General features: G+C 38.4%; 1 protein-coding gene across 13 annotated transcripts in view; it reads right to left on the bottom strand.

Annotated features, from left to right (window-relative positions):
- ERC2 (ELKS/RAB6-interacting/CAST family member 2) overlaps window positions 1-15,321 on the bottom strand; it is a 508,713-nt gene that overhangs the window by 278,398 nt on the left and 214,994 nt on the right. For 6 of the 13 annotated variants that reach the window (XR_010072778.1, XR_010072780.1, XR_010072784.1 and 3 more), the window contains 2 exons: window positions 13,681-13,874; window positions 7,162-7,173 (listed from right to left, as the gene is read on the bottom strand). Coding sequence is in view for 1 of the 13 variants with exons in the window: in XM_063347991.1 (XP_063204061.1) it covers window positions 7,162-7,173; window positions 13,681-13,874; window positions 14,752-14,781 (236 nt within the window). In the remaining 12 variants the exon portion in view is untranslated. Of the gene's footprint in view, window positions 1-7,161; window positions 7,174-13,680; window positions 13,875-14,751; window positions 14,782-15,321 lie in introns of all 13 variants that reach the window. The other 7 variants (XR_010072774.1, XR_010072777.1, XR_010072775.1 and 4 more) reach the window with 3 other exon arrangements.

Below are 15,321 nucleotides of genomic sequence, written 5' to 3'. Positions count from 1 at the left end.
GCAGCTGCCTGATTCTCCCAATAGACTCTTCAAAACACAGAAAAATGCATCTATGTCGCAGGGCTAAATGCATCAGTGTGAACCGTTTCAGTGGTGCCCTACCGAAACTGATCCACAGCCCACACCAAGTGCACGTTCACCGCTGATACAATACACTCTACCCACAAAACAAGCAACATATGGAGAATGGAGACTAAGAAGATCCCAAAGCTATAATTAAGCAATTTACCACTTCTAATATGTTTCCCCCTCCAGGGTAATTCTTTCATTAGGGTTTTGTCTCTTAGGTTATTCCAACAGTCTGATGACAAAGCTGCTACGAATATCTGTTACTTGGTTAAAAACGGTGCCAAAACTTGTAATACCTTCTCTGCGCAGCCTCTTTATCCCGTTTGGTAACACCGTACAATGCACCCCAATTCTGAATATAAGTGGACAGATAATTGTCTGCCTTACGGAGGACATGGCTCATACTGATTAATGTAGAACTGAAGTATAACACTGGTGTAAATCAGTCAAAAAAATTTCAAAGCTATTACACCATTTTAAAAAATAACATTTCTTCTGCTTTGCTTTGGAAGTCTTTCTGCTTTTAATGTGAAAATTTGATAGACCAACATAAAAAGCTCACAGATTATTACAGACCACTACATAGGCAAATATGAATAAAATGTTTTGAATGAAGACTTCCTAAGGAGAAAAAAAAAAAAAAAGAAAAAAATCATTCCTTGATTTTTGTTTAGACAGACTCAAAAGAAAAAAATACAATTTTTTCCATGTCTGTTATCACAAAGGCCACATTTTGGAGCAATACTTCATCCCCAAATCCCCAGGGATTTCTTTCTTTGCATGTCTGACTAACCTATTACCATACTATAGAAAATAAATAAATAAATAAAAAGTCCTGTCTCACCTTTGCCCTTCTTGCCCTCACTGTTCCAAAGCAGAAAACCTAGAAAATCTGGCTGATCCTACTCCCGCTCTTTTCCTTCTCTCTGCAGAACTGTACTTTCCCCTCTCTACTGCCCGCTGAAAAGAAGGGGCGAGACTTCAACTGCCTGCACTAATTGCCTTTAGAATTGTTTCAACTCCCAAACTGTGTAAAAACATAACCTACCAACCTACAGCTGACCCAGTACACAATTTCACCTTTACAGTGGCGCTACCTGATCCTGTAACTGAAAAAAATATCCCTTCTACAGTGAGATAAATGAGAGTAGCTCAGCTTCCTTAGCATGGCCGATACAACGTGGGATGAGAAGGGGAGTCTGCGTGGATGCCTCCCGAAGAGACAGGAGAACGTTGCCACCCTGGGGCTGGATTGCCCCTGCTGCCAGGAAGGCTAGTAGGGGACACTAAGATCTTCCCTCATGAAATAAGCTTATGACAACGGAGTAAAAGTTTGTTGCTTTTTGGACAAAAGAATTTGGAGGAAGGTAATACTTTCTGGGTAACTTTGGCCAGACCACCCTTATCTTTTGGTAGGCCACTACCATAGGCCACTATTCTGCAATACCGCTCAGAGAATATTATCACAAAAAGTTAATATTGTCATCTCTTACTAAAGAAGAATGCTCGGTCTTTCTGCCATTCGCCTGAAGATGAGACTACAGCAAACTCCATGGCACAACATCTACTCAACAGGAAACCGAGAAGCATCCTCTGCGTTCTTTCTATCTTGCTATAAAGGCCTGGAATCAAAATGACCAGAGCAAACAATGGACCAAATAAAAACCCAAACCACCCAAACCAAACAGTATTTTTAAAATCTCCAAAGAATTTGATTCCCACATTCCTAACTCTCCAGTTGAATGCAAAAATGCTGTAATGCCCAGAGTTACCAATTAAGATAAATGAATTTTAGTATATTCCATCTTTTAATTATATTCCCAGCTCCTGTTACCAATGGGTTACACAGCTATTCCTGTTTCACTCGAAGGAGCAAGCTTGCAGCCCACACAGACCTATACGTCTCTAAATACACAAGGCGATTCTATTGCTGGGTTAAAAAAAAAAAAAAAAAGCCACAAATTTGAATAATTCTTTCTTCTTCTTTTTCCCCCTTTAAATCTCATTATTTAAAATGTTTGAAGCCTGGTTTAAGATTTCTTAATACTCAGATTATGATAGAGCTTCAGACAGTTATTTGCACCACAAAAAAGATGCTGTTGCCTTGAGAGAACCAAGAACTCTGCCTGGCAGAAATAAAGCGAGTGTCACAGAAGTCACTGAAACATTTCTCACCTCAAAGACAAAAGCGTGGGAGGAAGGGTTTACCTAACACACAATCTGGGAAGTTTTCCAAAATCTTTGTTTAAGAAGTGTTTAGTCTGACACAGTTCCCGCCAAAGCCCTAGAGAGATGCTAGAAATATCCACAGGAGGATAATGCATGAATGAAAAAGACCTACTAAAATCCTGTTCCAAACTATGGTTCGTATCACTTTGTTTCAACACATATCTGCCTGCAACCACCGACGCCCCGGTACAGTGCCGTGCACTACTGTCTTTCTCAGCACATTCTTACTGGATGACACTTCACATGAACATGTGTGAAATCCGTACCAGAAGACTCATCTGTCACACATCTATCCTGTACACCAAGGATTGCTCTGCATTTTCTTCTGATGTTCTTCTTTTTTAAAAAAGTAAATACTGCTGATGACAGGACACTAGATGAGAAGGATATTTGATCTGATTTAATATGGCAATTGCTTGCTCAGCTATTTTATTAATTGATACCATTAGCGATAACAGAGTAACGGGAAATAGTTTGTTGCCCGATATTTGCAACTAAGGAGTTGCAGTCCTGCTGCTGCTGCATCACGTCCTTTCCAGCTGTTGTCCAGGTAAGCTTTTTTCTTTCTTTTCCTTTAAAAAACAATCAACCCAAACAAACAAAAAACCCTAACAAACAAACTGGAAAAAAAACAACCCAAAAACAAAACCAAAAAGAACCCAGAACAAAATAAAAAAGCCCCACCGACTCCTGACTCTGCCCAGTTATTCTCTGCATCCAACTGCTCCGCAGCATGTCCAACCTCAGCCGGAAAGCAACCAGGACCAAACCTCCTCTGCTGCACTTCATGTTTCATTGCCGTTTCCTTCTGAAGCAAATGTTTTGACTGCAACTCCTGGCTCAACCTAGCAATTCTCAGGATCAATCCAGCCATTCTCATTCAACGTACAAATCAAACTTTCCATGCTTTTGCAGTAACCTCTTCAGCCCTCCAAATAAATCAGGTACGCTTTGTATGAGTTCTTGTTTTGGCATACTAACTTCCCCTTATTATAAATTCAGATCAGAGCATTTCAAGCCAGTCACGATCACGTTGCCCAGGCATGTTGATCCTGCATTATGGAAGCAAACAATACGAGTGGAAGAAGTGGTTCCACCAACCAATTCCTAAATTTAGTTCCCCTGTCTCTTTTCAGTCACAGCTTTTGGAGGGTAAGCTGCGCTATCTCACAATGATTCTTCACACCCACACCCACCCCTCTGCTGTGCACAAGGATTCCTGACAGCGTTGCACCCGGGCAGTTGCCACGCTCCCCAGAAGGGTGCTGTACGGCTTCTTTATTCACACTTCCAAGAGTAAAGAAATACGCTCTGTGGGTCTTCGCCCCAGGGAAAACCAGGGGAAGCAGCAGGTCTAGCGCAGCGTAAGAAACACTGCTCTGTCTTGCTATTAGTAACCGTGAAATGGAAACAGCAGTAACACCGAACTGTTGTGTCCGGTCCAACCCCATCCAAAGTGGCTATTTTTCCTGCAGAGATAGGGAGCTCTCTTCTCCTCCTTTCCACTTTACTCTGCATATCCATTTACTTCCACAGAGCAGTTATACTCCAAATCAAAACCAAAAAAAACCACAAGAGAAATTACAAAACATCCTTCCTTATTTAAAGAATCAATTTCTAGTTGTCTCAGAAATTATTCCTTTAACCTCTGCATGTCTTTAAGCAAACTGAGAGGGCAGAGTATAGAACTGAGCAGACAGGCTCAGGCGCGAGTGGGATAAAAATGAACAACAATGTCTTATCCTGTTCCAGGGACTCCTTTGTATCTTTTTATTATTTATCACAATGATTTCTGCTTATTTTGTAATATATTATTATTTTACTTTTTTTTTTAATACAGCAGAGTTCCGAGGAAGTCAACTTTCTTCTTCACTATTTCTTAAATATAATGAAACGTAAATGCGCATAAATTCAAAACCACACTTGCAATCAGATAAATCTAAATAATCTCATCTCAAATCTTCATCTCTTTCAAAATGCTCACGTTAAAGTGTTCATAATGCTAAAATGTTCATTCCGTATACGTAGCAAACAGACCCAACCAGAAAGACGTGACAACAATCTGCCTGTTATCCGATGTGACAACTGTGTTTCTCACTCAGAATAACCAGGCTCTCGGAGAGTAATGTATATCACAGATTCTCTCAGTTTTCGTTAGTACACTATCTCAATTTCTCCAGGGAAATTATCTTTGAACAACATATCACTCTGCCCTTGAAACCATCAAACTGACATTTGACAAAACTGTGGAAGGCTCGTAAGTTAAATTTAAAACTCCGGTAAACCTTGCTTTGCACAAGACATGGGGCTATAGCCTCCCACGCAAACAATCAGGAAGGCCAACACCAGAGGCTGGTGGGAAAACTTCTAGCACTGATCAGTGTATTATACATGGAAAAAATATCCGTCTTCTCTTTATCCACAGCCGGAAAAGTAACCTGTACCCTAAATGGAAAAAAAAAATTACTGTACTGATTCTTGTGCTCAGAGTATTTTTTATTGTATAAGTAGATGCACGTGGGGGTAAGGGGTTATGCCAATGTATTCAAGTTCCTCGATTGCCATCAGTATCAACAGCCCATCGTGTTATTAAACAGACGCAGCATTTTTCTAATCATTCTAACCCCATATAAATGCGGATTAATAAAACGACAGCTAAAAACATATTGATTAGCAGAAATTAAAGAAATTAATAGATCTGCTTCTTAAATTAAGTTTTGACCTTAATGACAATTCAAGCTGCTAAAACTTAACACTTCACTGAAATCCCCCAGTAAAGTCTAATCATAGACTACAACTCATCGAGGACTCTAGGGATGAAAGTTGGCAGGGTTATGAGGACAGTTTGCTTCAGCAAGGTCAGCTGGTTTTTTAGGTCAATAAAACATAACAGAAATTGCAACTCCAACTGCTGAACAAATGTTTCTGCATACCAATCATTGAATTCCAGTGAACTCAACCATAATGACAAACGCGTAGCATAATACCTTTCTTTAAGCTCTCTCTGGCAAGAGAGATTTTTCAATCAATGTTGAGTATGTTCTGATAGAAATGCCGGAGTGGTCATACTCAGACCATAAATTCATCACAGCCAACTCCAAAGTAAATGCTTTTCATTAATTTCTGGAAGAAAGAAAGATTCTGAAAATAAATTGTTTAAGTATTTTTATAATTCAGGTGTAGTAACTATCCAATCAAGCACATTAAAATGGGCTTGTAGTAGAAAATAAAAAGAAAGTGTTTATCTGATTCGTTACTGCAAAAAATAATTTCTGAAAAAAAAATTTCCATCTGGAAAGTAACTTGCGATTGCAATGTGCATTAAAGCACATCAGGAAAAAAAACAAACCTCATCTTGTCAGTCTTTTCATAATGAGCCGTCTCTTGCCACACAGTTCCAAGGCTTCCACGTCAGAAACGCCTCTGACACATCTGAACCGTGAAAAGTGAACTGTGCTTGGTTTTGAGACTAAGGCACCAGAGCTCTCCCAAACTGGCAAGCGCTGCTTCCATAGGAATAGAGAACAATGCTGTGCACAAAGTATACATCCCCATCAAAATTCTGAAACTTCAGATCTGAACATATGTGATGTCAACTGTGCTGCATGGCAACCTGATACCTGGAACCATATCTGCAAATGCCAACTTTTGGTACCCGAAATCCAGCTGGGAAGTCTTTGCAGTATACACCCTCCTTTATACTCCAGCCCCATTGATCTATGAAGGAGTAAACGCTTTCTACCTTTATAATGATTGAAAACCAGGTCTGTTCCTGCCTAAAGCCGAGCTCTTTCAGTACGGGAAACAAAACTTTGTGCGAGTTTCAATCGCCAATTTCGGAAATTGAAAAATAAGGGATGAGCTTCAGCATATAGAACGGTCTTAAATACTTCTCACAGGAAAAGGGGAAAAAAAAAAAAAAGCCACACCGAAACAAATGGGGAAAGGAAGAAGGAGATGAACCTGTCGTCCAAATCATATGAAGTTATTTGTTTCTAAAATAACAAGTAGATGTTTTAAGACTTCACTAATTTACACTTTAGAGCCATTCATAAGCATGAGAAAGAAAAATTACCATCAGGGCCTACGAAGAGAAAAAAAAACTGTCGATGATCAATTTGTACTTTTAACAAGCACCACAAGACATAATACTTGATCAGATGAGAAGATTACTCCAAAAAAGTAGATGAGTACAAACCCTATCTAAACTAATCTAAAACCTGGAAGAAAGAAAAATGTGCACCTGACGAGATGATGCCATACACAAACACAGCATATAATGGCACACGTACATACACCTCCCTCGCAGTTACGTTCTGGTCCAGAATCTGGCCAGCACAAACAGCTAAAATTTTCCGAACCAGAAGCTGAACCACTCCAACACATCCTATTATTTTTTGCAATAATGGTAAAAGTGGTGGCAGTAAAGTATTAAGAATAAGTCTTTGATCTTCAGTATGAATCTCTGTATATTATTGGTATTGCTTGATCTATTACCTACTGGGTTGGGTTGTCTACCAAGAAGTTATTCCCAATGTTGAACCCCCTATGCAAAGATAATGAAAGTAAAACTGAAAGAAGAAAAAAATCTTCACACGAAACAACATATGAATTTAATATGCTGTTAATAAACATTTTTTTCTTACAGGCTTTTGACAAAAGCATTCATTTAGTGCAAAGTTTCTGATCTAGAAATGGAATGACCAAAAACTTCACAATGGGGACAAGCTGAATAAAAACAAAACCCAAAGAGACACAAACAGAAGTTATTAATATGGAATCAAAATGGCCAAATAAATGAAGCATCAATGAAAACCTTCATTGCGGAAGGAGCAGTTAAATAGGAGAGCAGAAAATACTGACCTGGAAGTCAAGCTGGTTGGAGCAGGGATGAAAGCAGCAGTTTGGAGAAAAACAGATAGGGAGGAAGACAGCAAAAGAGAATAAAGGGAGGAACACATTAGTTCTGTAAAAATATAACAAGCAGATGTTATATCAGCAGATTTTTTTAAAACAAAAAAGAAAAGGAAAGGCAAGGGGGAAAGCGAGAAGTAAAATAAAATTTCTGTAGCAGTATATCCTTGCTGTGCACTGAATAAAACAGAAATATTAAAGTAAAATGGCACCTTGTCATTTGTGGACTGTGAAAGCCCATCCATATTTATACCCGTCCAAATGTATACACGTACTGAATGGAACAAATAACTTAGGTGGGTATCGGCAGTGTCTGCTGCCACACAATGTCTCATCGTATATCACAAAGTTTTTGAACCAACATAGGCTTGATGACCCACGTTCAAGTCTTCCCATGAAAGCCCAAACAGCTAAACAATGTGGCAGCTTGTTCAAAGACAGCATTTAGAAGTTCCCGAAGCACCGTACCTAGTAATCCAAGACAGAGATTTGCCCCCTCCGGGAAATACAGCCCCTTCTAAAGCTGACGGCAATTTTTTCCTTCAGTCCGAAGAATAAGGTTAGTACTTCATCACTGAAAATACTTTGATGCTTGATAACTTATTTGTTAAAAAAATACCTAACGTGCCATTTCAATTAAGTAAGACAAAAAAAATTCCTACCTGACACTCAGCTAGACTAATCCTTAAAGCTGTCACCAGTGCACACCTTTTCTTTCACTTACGAAAGGGAAATTTTTTAAAAGCCAAAAAAACCACTTTTTTTTTTTTAAACACAATAATTCTGTCTGCTAATGTTTTGTCATTTATGCAATAAATTGTCAGGGCTGTGTGGACTTACTTTAATCAGAATTCAAATGCAAATGAATTCAGAATTAATTAACCATAGGCTGAACACCCCAAGAGCTTAAATGCACATCGATAGTTTTATCACCCAAAACTTAGAACTGCAAAGTGGGTACAAAAACCAAACAGCTTGTTTAAAAGCAAACTGCTTTTGTCTGATAGCTAGCACAGTATTTTTAAATGAACGTTATATTGTTGTAAGCTTTACTGAGAAGCCAGGCTCAACCAAGCAAATGCCCAACCATCGAACATACCACTGGAGAAAGGCAGGTCCAAGGTTTTGCATTCTACACTGCGTTCTCATCGCTTCACCGTCAAGCTACAGCACTTCGCTCCTAAACCATCAGCAGTCTGGTCAGGATTACAATATTCATCCTGTAGCAGACAGGTCAGTTGACAGCCTCCTCTCTTGAAGAAGGTAGGTAGCACGCTAGTCCTGCTCTGTCCTTTATTACCAGCCTTTGCCCAAACTCCTTCTGGCTCCTTGGGGATGACTAAAGTGAAGAGCCCACTGTGTCCTGAATTGCGTTTGGCAGCTTGAGGGGCAGTCTGGTCTCTCCAGCAAGGGCACTCAAAGCAATTGATGACAATGGATTTTTAAATATGGCTTGCCTGAGAAAGTAATTATTAATCTAGCTCTTTTCCTCCAAATACACCACTTCCCTACATGGAATTTGTCTTCCCATTAAAAGAGGTTCCAGACAACGGCCGGAATGTTATTTACAGTGTCAGGACCCATGAGCAAGGGCAGCCTTTCTGCTCCTTTTTCATCCTCAGCTTCACACGTGCCCGTACAGCGTCCTTCTTTCTCCCAGTGGTTGTGATTTGCTCCAGAGGTCACGATGCAGGCAATAGGAAACCTGCATTTCTTACATTCTGAGAGCGCTTAGTTGCAGTTCTCGCCCCTAAGAAACCACTCAATATAAGCAACGTGTTTGCATAGATATTTATGGAATGTTAAGTAAGGTAAAATTAACACAGAAATGACATGCACACAGGTTGCTAACAGCACACTATTCCTGTAAGAGCACAAGACTGAGGAATAATCTGGTTCCCAGGACTGAAATTGTGCATGCAATTGCAGGCAGCCACACCTCAATCAGGTGCAGAAATTTATCAAGCCGCATCTTAAAACCAGTTAGGTTTCTCATCCCCTTCGTTTCTTTTAGAAAGCACCTTCATTCCTTTGAGAATGAGAAAATGTTTTCTTCCTTTCTTTCTCTTTTCAGCCTAAATTTATTAATGGATAATTTATATCCATTGTATTACGTGGCAACACTCTTTTACTAAAATCACTCTTCTTTCACCGCAGTGCTTACCGCTTCACGTATTTACAGAAAACAAGCATCCCTACCGAGCCTGTGTGTTGCCAGAGAAAAAACCACTGTTGTTTCGACTCCTCCCGTGACACGAGCGCCCCGCTCCCTGCCTACCCCACAGCCCTCTCTGCACCTGTTGCCAGCTTTAATTCAACCTTCTCGAAAATGACTGATGAGAAGTACACAGCAGAGCGTTCCATGTGGAGTCCTGCTAGTGCTTGATGACGTTAATACCTTCCTATCCTTACTGCAAACATTTATTCTGACATGCCAGGACTCACACCTCATTATTTAGATGGCTGCTTCATTATTTAGATGGCTCATAATGACACTGTCATAAGCAAATTCCCCCAATCTTTCTCTTCTGAAACTGTATCGAGGATCATCCTTAGCGTACAGCACGCAGTCTTACTGGTCCTAATTTCACAATCATGCATTTTGTACTATTGCATTTCACTTGATTTCATGATTCAAACTCCCTAGCACACTTCATAAATACACTTTTTATTCTAACACCGTTAATAGAAGCATCAAACGATATGCTCCTTCCATCCTGACAGTTCCTTTCCAGTCGCAGTCCCTTTGGCTAGGCCCTTCGCCTTAAAATTTAAGCTGATCACTATCTTACCCTGTTTCAGCTACATTACCAAAAAAACCCCCAAACCAAACCAAAAATCCACACCACATTTCCTTTGTCAAGAAGACCAAAGAAAAACATCCAGCTAAGGTTACCAAAGGTACATTATGCTGGGATATATTGCATTTAATTTTAACCTGTTCTTATTATAAACATATTAATAATGAAACATGTAATAAAAGTTATCAAGCAGCTTTAGTATAGGAGGAGGAATTGGTTCTCCAATGTAGCAATAAGAAGTTATAAAACACAAAATGAATATATATACAATTAAGAAACAGACCAACACGTTCGTATACATGAGGACTAGCATGAGTCATGAATCGTAAGTGATGCAAATCAGAAGCGTGATCGTTTCTGAAGCAAGAAAATCGCATTAAAACCAAAAGAATTATCATTCATATGAAATCTTCAGGATTATTAATAATGTTCAGCTGCCAAATAGCATACATTTATAAATTCAATTGCCCATATCTTGAAGCAGATATTTCTGCCCTTGGGTATTTGACGCTTTCTGTGTCAATACTTTCTGATAAATAGTAGAACATTAGTATTCATCATCTTGTCTTAATTCTTATTTGAATTTGTAAATTATAACTTTGTTACAAATGTTTGTACTTTTCAAGATGATTTACACAAGTACACCTCATTATGCTGATGAATTTATATGTGAGTATGATAAATATTGTGAAGACACCATAGCTTGCAATACTCTATAGATTGTCACTCTCAGAAATTTATGTTTGTAAATTTTGAGAATTTATGTTGTTGCAATTATCTTGCAATGCAAAGATGTTGGCATAGCAGTGAGCACGGATCCCAGCAAGCCATTAACCAACAAATATGTTTCAAAAGAGCATTTGTTTTCCTAAAACACCCCAGAGAAGCCCTTGCATCTGAAGTTAGGGGAAATGTTGAAGATACGTGGTTTCCGATTAAAAAAAAAAAAAAAAAAAGGAGAAAAGTAAGGAGACAAAATAGCAACCTAGAGCACATTATATGAATTACAAAACAGCAGGACGAGAAGGAAAGAACATTTTCAAATATGCTTCTGTTAAAGTTGCAGTCATTTTTGCAATGCTTTATTCCCATAAAGTGGGTAAACTGAGCTTTGGCTCCACCTCTTCCCTTCAATAATGAGCCAATCAAGTAGTCATTACAAGCAGAAAAACTAGTAGCACTTCATAAAATGTTACATCAATTTACACTCCACCCACCCCCTAGAAAGGGGAATTTCAACATCAAAGTTCCTTCTCTAGGGACACCAACAGGTGGCACAGTTATATACACATTTAGATCTTCCAGCCAATATTTTTAGAAAATAAGGAAGAGGGAGAGAAAATAAATTAAATTATAGAGAAACCTAAAGTGAGCCTGATTGGATACCCGTTCTCTAAAAATATCTCCCTACTACACCTTTATATTGCTGGCAGATTGCCAACCTTATTGTGCCAACCAATGAATTTGTGCCCGTCTTTATGCGTGGTGGAAAGTCGCTTTAAGACTCCATTACCAAGTAAAGGCAGTAACTTCTGTTGATTAAATCAATAATAGATACTTTTTTACACAAATTCCCATTTACAATCATTAACTTACATACACTGTGTGTACAGGAATTTGGAATTAATCTTGAAAGCTGTACATAAATTAAATCAAGGGAGAAACTGCATTAAAGCTAATACAGCTTACAAATCTCAGAGCATGACGATTCCCAAAAATTGCAACATACTACTGTCGTTAGCTGGTCATGCCACAGATACCTTATTGTAAGCATTACAGAAGCACTTAAAGGTTCATAGCAAAGCTTAACTACTTCATCATATTCAAAGTACAGTATGTCCTGTACCAAAAGTCTGTGCTTACTCAGTGGTACCAAATTATTTTCTGAAAAGTTAGTTCAGGATCAACACCCCCATTAACAATAACAGACCGGAAATTGGTGTCCCAAAATTTCACTGATAAAAGTCCATTGATTTTTATTTTTTTTTTAAATAATATAAAAATAGAAAATTCTGTCCAGTAGGTAACCCATTCTAAGGGTTCTCAGACAACAACAGGTTGTATACTGACAAGGCCACAGTAAGACCTCTCCATCCCTTGGTTCCTTGTTTCTTTGTAATCATTGATTTGTAATCAATAATTCGCAATTTAATTCAAATAAATCTACTTCTCTGAATTGATTCTCTATCTCTTTTTATATAAAATATTTAAATCACACAGTTGGTTTCCACCAGCTTGGTCCCACCTGGTGTCACTACATTACAAGCACAGGTCTGTAACTGCCCCTACAGTACGTGCACCAATGGGTGGAACTGGCAGCACTTTCTTGACCACACAAATTCACTCATCGCGTTACCTTTTTCCAACATGCCGCTTTAGGATTTAGGAGAGCTTAGGCAGAACTCACAGTCATGGTGCACAAAGTGACCACCCTTCATTACTAGCTACCTCTGGTATCTGCTTTACACCTTAGAAAGGATGCGAACAGCAGAGTATTCTAGACTCCCTCTGATGTCATGAGTTATCCTCATGTAAACACTCAGTTCCATTTCAAGTACAAATCCTTTTTTCTCACTTTAAATTTGAGGTCTTGGTTCTCATGACACTTTGACTGATAACTATAAACCGTTCACTATTAGCATTATTAAACCTTTGCCAAATGTCTGCAGAGAAAGATAAATTTTGGCAACAGATAACTGTGAATGTTGTTGATAAGTCATCATCAGTAAGAGATGCTCTACACGTCTTCCTTTCCAAGCTGGGTTCCTTCCCCTACGGTGACCAACATTTCCGGCAGATCTTCCCCCCTTTCATAGTAATTCTCCCTAAGGGACAGAGCAGTGCTAGGTCTTCAGTGGAATTACAGCAATAATCACAACAATAAGACCCCTTAAACTGCTCTTTTGGAACCATGAAGCATTTCTGACTTGATCACTAGAAAACAATTATATAAAATATTTGAAAACATAAAACTCCTTCTTTCATTTACCTAAGAGGTGCTAAGTACATGAAGAAATAGAGCCATATAAATTGCTTATCAATCAAATAAATTGTAGCATACTGTATGGGAGAAGGATCCAAGAATCATTTAATGACAAAGGGCGTGAGATAAATGGATCCCAAAGCCCTCCAGTCTCCATTAAGGGAAGACTGTACAACTTTCCCAGATGTAAGACAAACACTGCCTGGTCAACGTCAGAAAATGTTCATTTGAAGTGGACAAAGTCTGCAGAACCACTGTGAAGTAGTTACAAGTACTATTAAATAGGCATGAGACTGATCAGACAGACTTACCGATACTTTTCAGGACCTCTGAGAACTAGTGATGCTGTTCACACTGAAGAAATGTGTGCAGGGACAGTTTTGATTTACTAGTTACTAAAAGGCAGGATTGCTCCCCAACAAGGTTTTCTTCAAGGGTTGCTGTCACTGTAAACTGCCTATGGCTTTTCCTATATGTTCCTTTCACGGAGACTACTAAAAAAGTGGAAACCTTAAATTGTTCCAGTCAGCAGACAGGAGATGCAGGTTTCAGGTAGCCTTTTTCCTTTCTGATTCAGTTTTACAAGACATAACAAATATTCTGTTAAAAAACATATTGTGCTCTGCAATGAAGATTAAGCAAATAAAAAGCCACTCAATGTAAGATAAATAATACAAGAATTACCTTTCTAACTCAGCAATTTTCTTATCTTTGTCGTTCTTCTCATTCTCTACTTCCTTGAGTATTTCTAGAAGTCTGTCAACCTCAGCCTGAGCTTTGCCACATTCTTCTCTGTAGTACGATGCCTCTTTGTCGAGCTGTTTCATTCTGTCTGCAAATTCTGGATTCATCCGTGCCTCCTCTTCAGCCTCATGAGCCTTCAGAATCAATATTTAAAAAAAAAAAATAATAAGGATGACAATAATTTATATAGTTTTAAGAGCTTTAATTCTTCGGTCTTGGAGTTCAAATTTTCATTAAAAAGGATTATGGGTATTTCCGTCTGATGACAATATTTTCTACAGATTATAAAAAGGAATGAAAATATCTTCATAGTCTAAAATTACAGTCAAACGCTATCATCCTGAAGGGGGAGGGGATTTATTAAGGCTTTTTACATATTAAAGTGACCATATTTCAAAGGTGGTTTTGAAATTAAAAAAATCACCTTGTGATTCATTTAATTCACATTAAGCTTTTAAAGCGTTTCAAATATATAGGCAATTTCTTAATAAAGCATAGTCTCTCTTTTTCCCCATACATACACACACAGACTTCGTCGCTGTGTGCGTATATATATGTGTACATAGATACATGCTGTAACTTGCATCACCAGACGTCTGAAATGCAGTTTGATTCAAAGAGTTTAAAAGGAAGAAATTGTTTTTATGCAGTGCTGTTTTTAAAAGACAAACCAATAAACTGGAAAGTTGCCTTCAGCAGACGTTTTACCCAATAATCCTTTTTCTCTTGTCATTAATACTTAACCTGAAACATCAGAAGAACAAGCCCGTCGTGAAAACGGCACAAACCTGGCACACACATGCATGGATGGGTGGCAGTTTCACAGACAAGAAAGAACAGCAATGAATACAACAACAACAGCACAGAGCCCAACCGTACTCCCATCAAACCTAACGGCAAAAACCCAATTAACTTCAATGGGAGCATGATCTGGCATCAAGTGCTTTAAACTGTTGGCTGGAATAATCACAGACAGATGGAAACAACGATGCACTGCAATGCTTAGCCTACCCCTTGCTTCCCATTATTCCTAATTGGCATCTTGAAAGAGCAGGCAAGGAAAAAACAAGTAGTTTAAGGCAGTGCACATTAAACATAGAAAATTCAGATAACATTCTCTTGACATACAGGAATTTTACAGAAATTCAGGATATTTAGAACTGAAGGTCCTCCAACTATCTTATTACTCAGAGAAGACGTGGACTTATTTATCTTCTTAATTTCAGGGAACAGACAATGCAAGCAAGCAAGGAAAGAAATGCAGATCAAAATGAAACATGCGTGTTTTGGAAAGAATTAGTATAAACTACAGATACTAGAAGGTTCATATTCTTTGCAATGGTTAAAAATTTTCTGTATAAATAAAGACAAGTCTGGGTTTAGTATAAATACAACAATTAAAAAAATTGAAATTACTACAGAAGAAACTTAGGGTGTTTGCATGTAACATATCATTTAAGCATGAGGATAATAAGAAAAAAGATTGTCGATTGTAACTGTTGTATATCCCACTGTGAGATTTTTATTCAGAAGAAATAAATAGTTACCAAAATAAGTCAAGGGAATGACATGAGAAGCTTA

Source organism: Chroicocephalus ridibundus, chromosome 10 (genome assembly GCF_963924245.1).
Source record: "Chroicocephalus ridibundus chromosome 10, bChrRid1.1, whole genome shotgun sequence".
NCBI classification, from domain to species: Eukaryota; Metazoa; Chordata; class Aves; order Charadriiformes; family Laridae; genus Chroicocephalus; species Chroicocephalus ridibundus.
The sequence above is the reverse complement of the archived record's forward strand: the minus strand, read 5'-3'. Positions and strand labels throughout refer to the sequence as shown.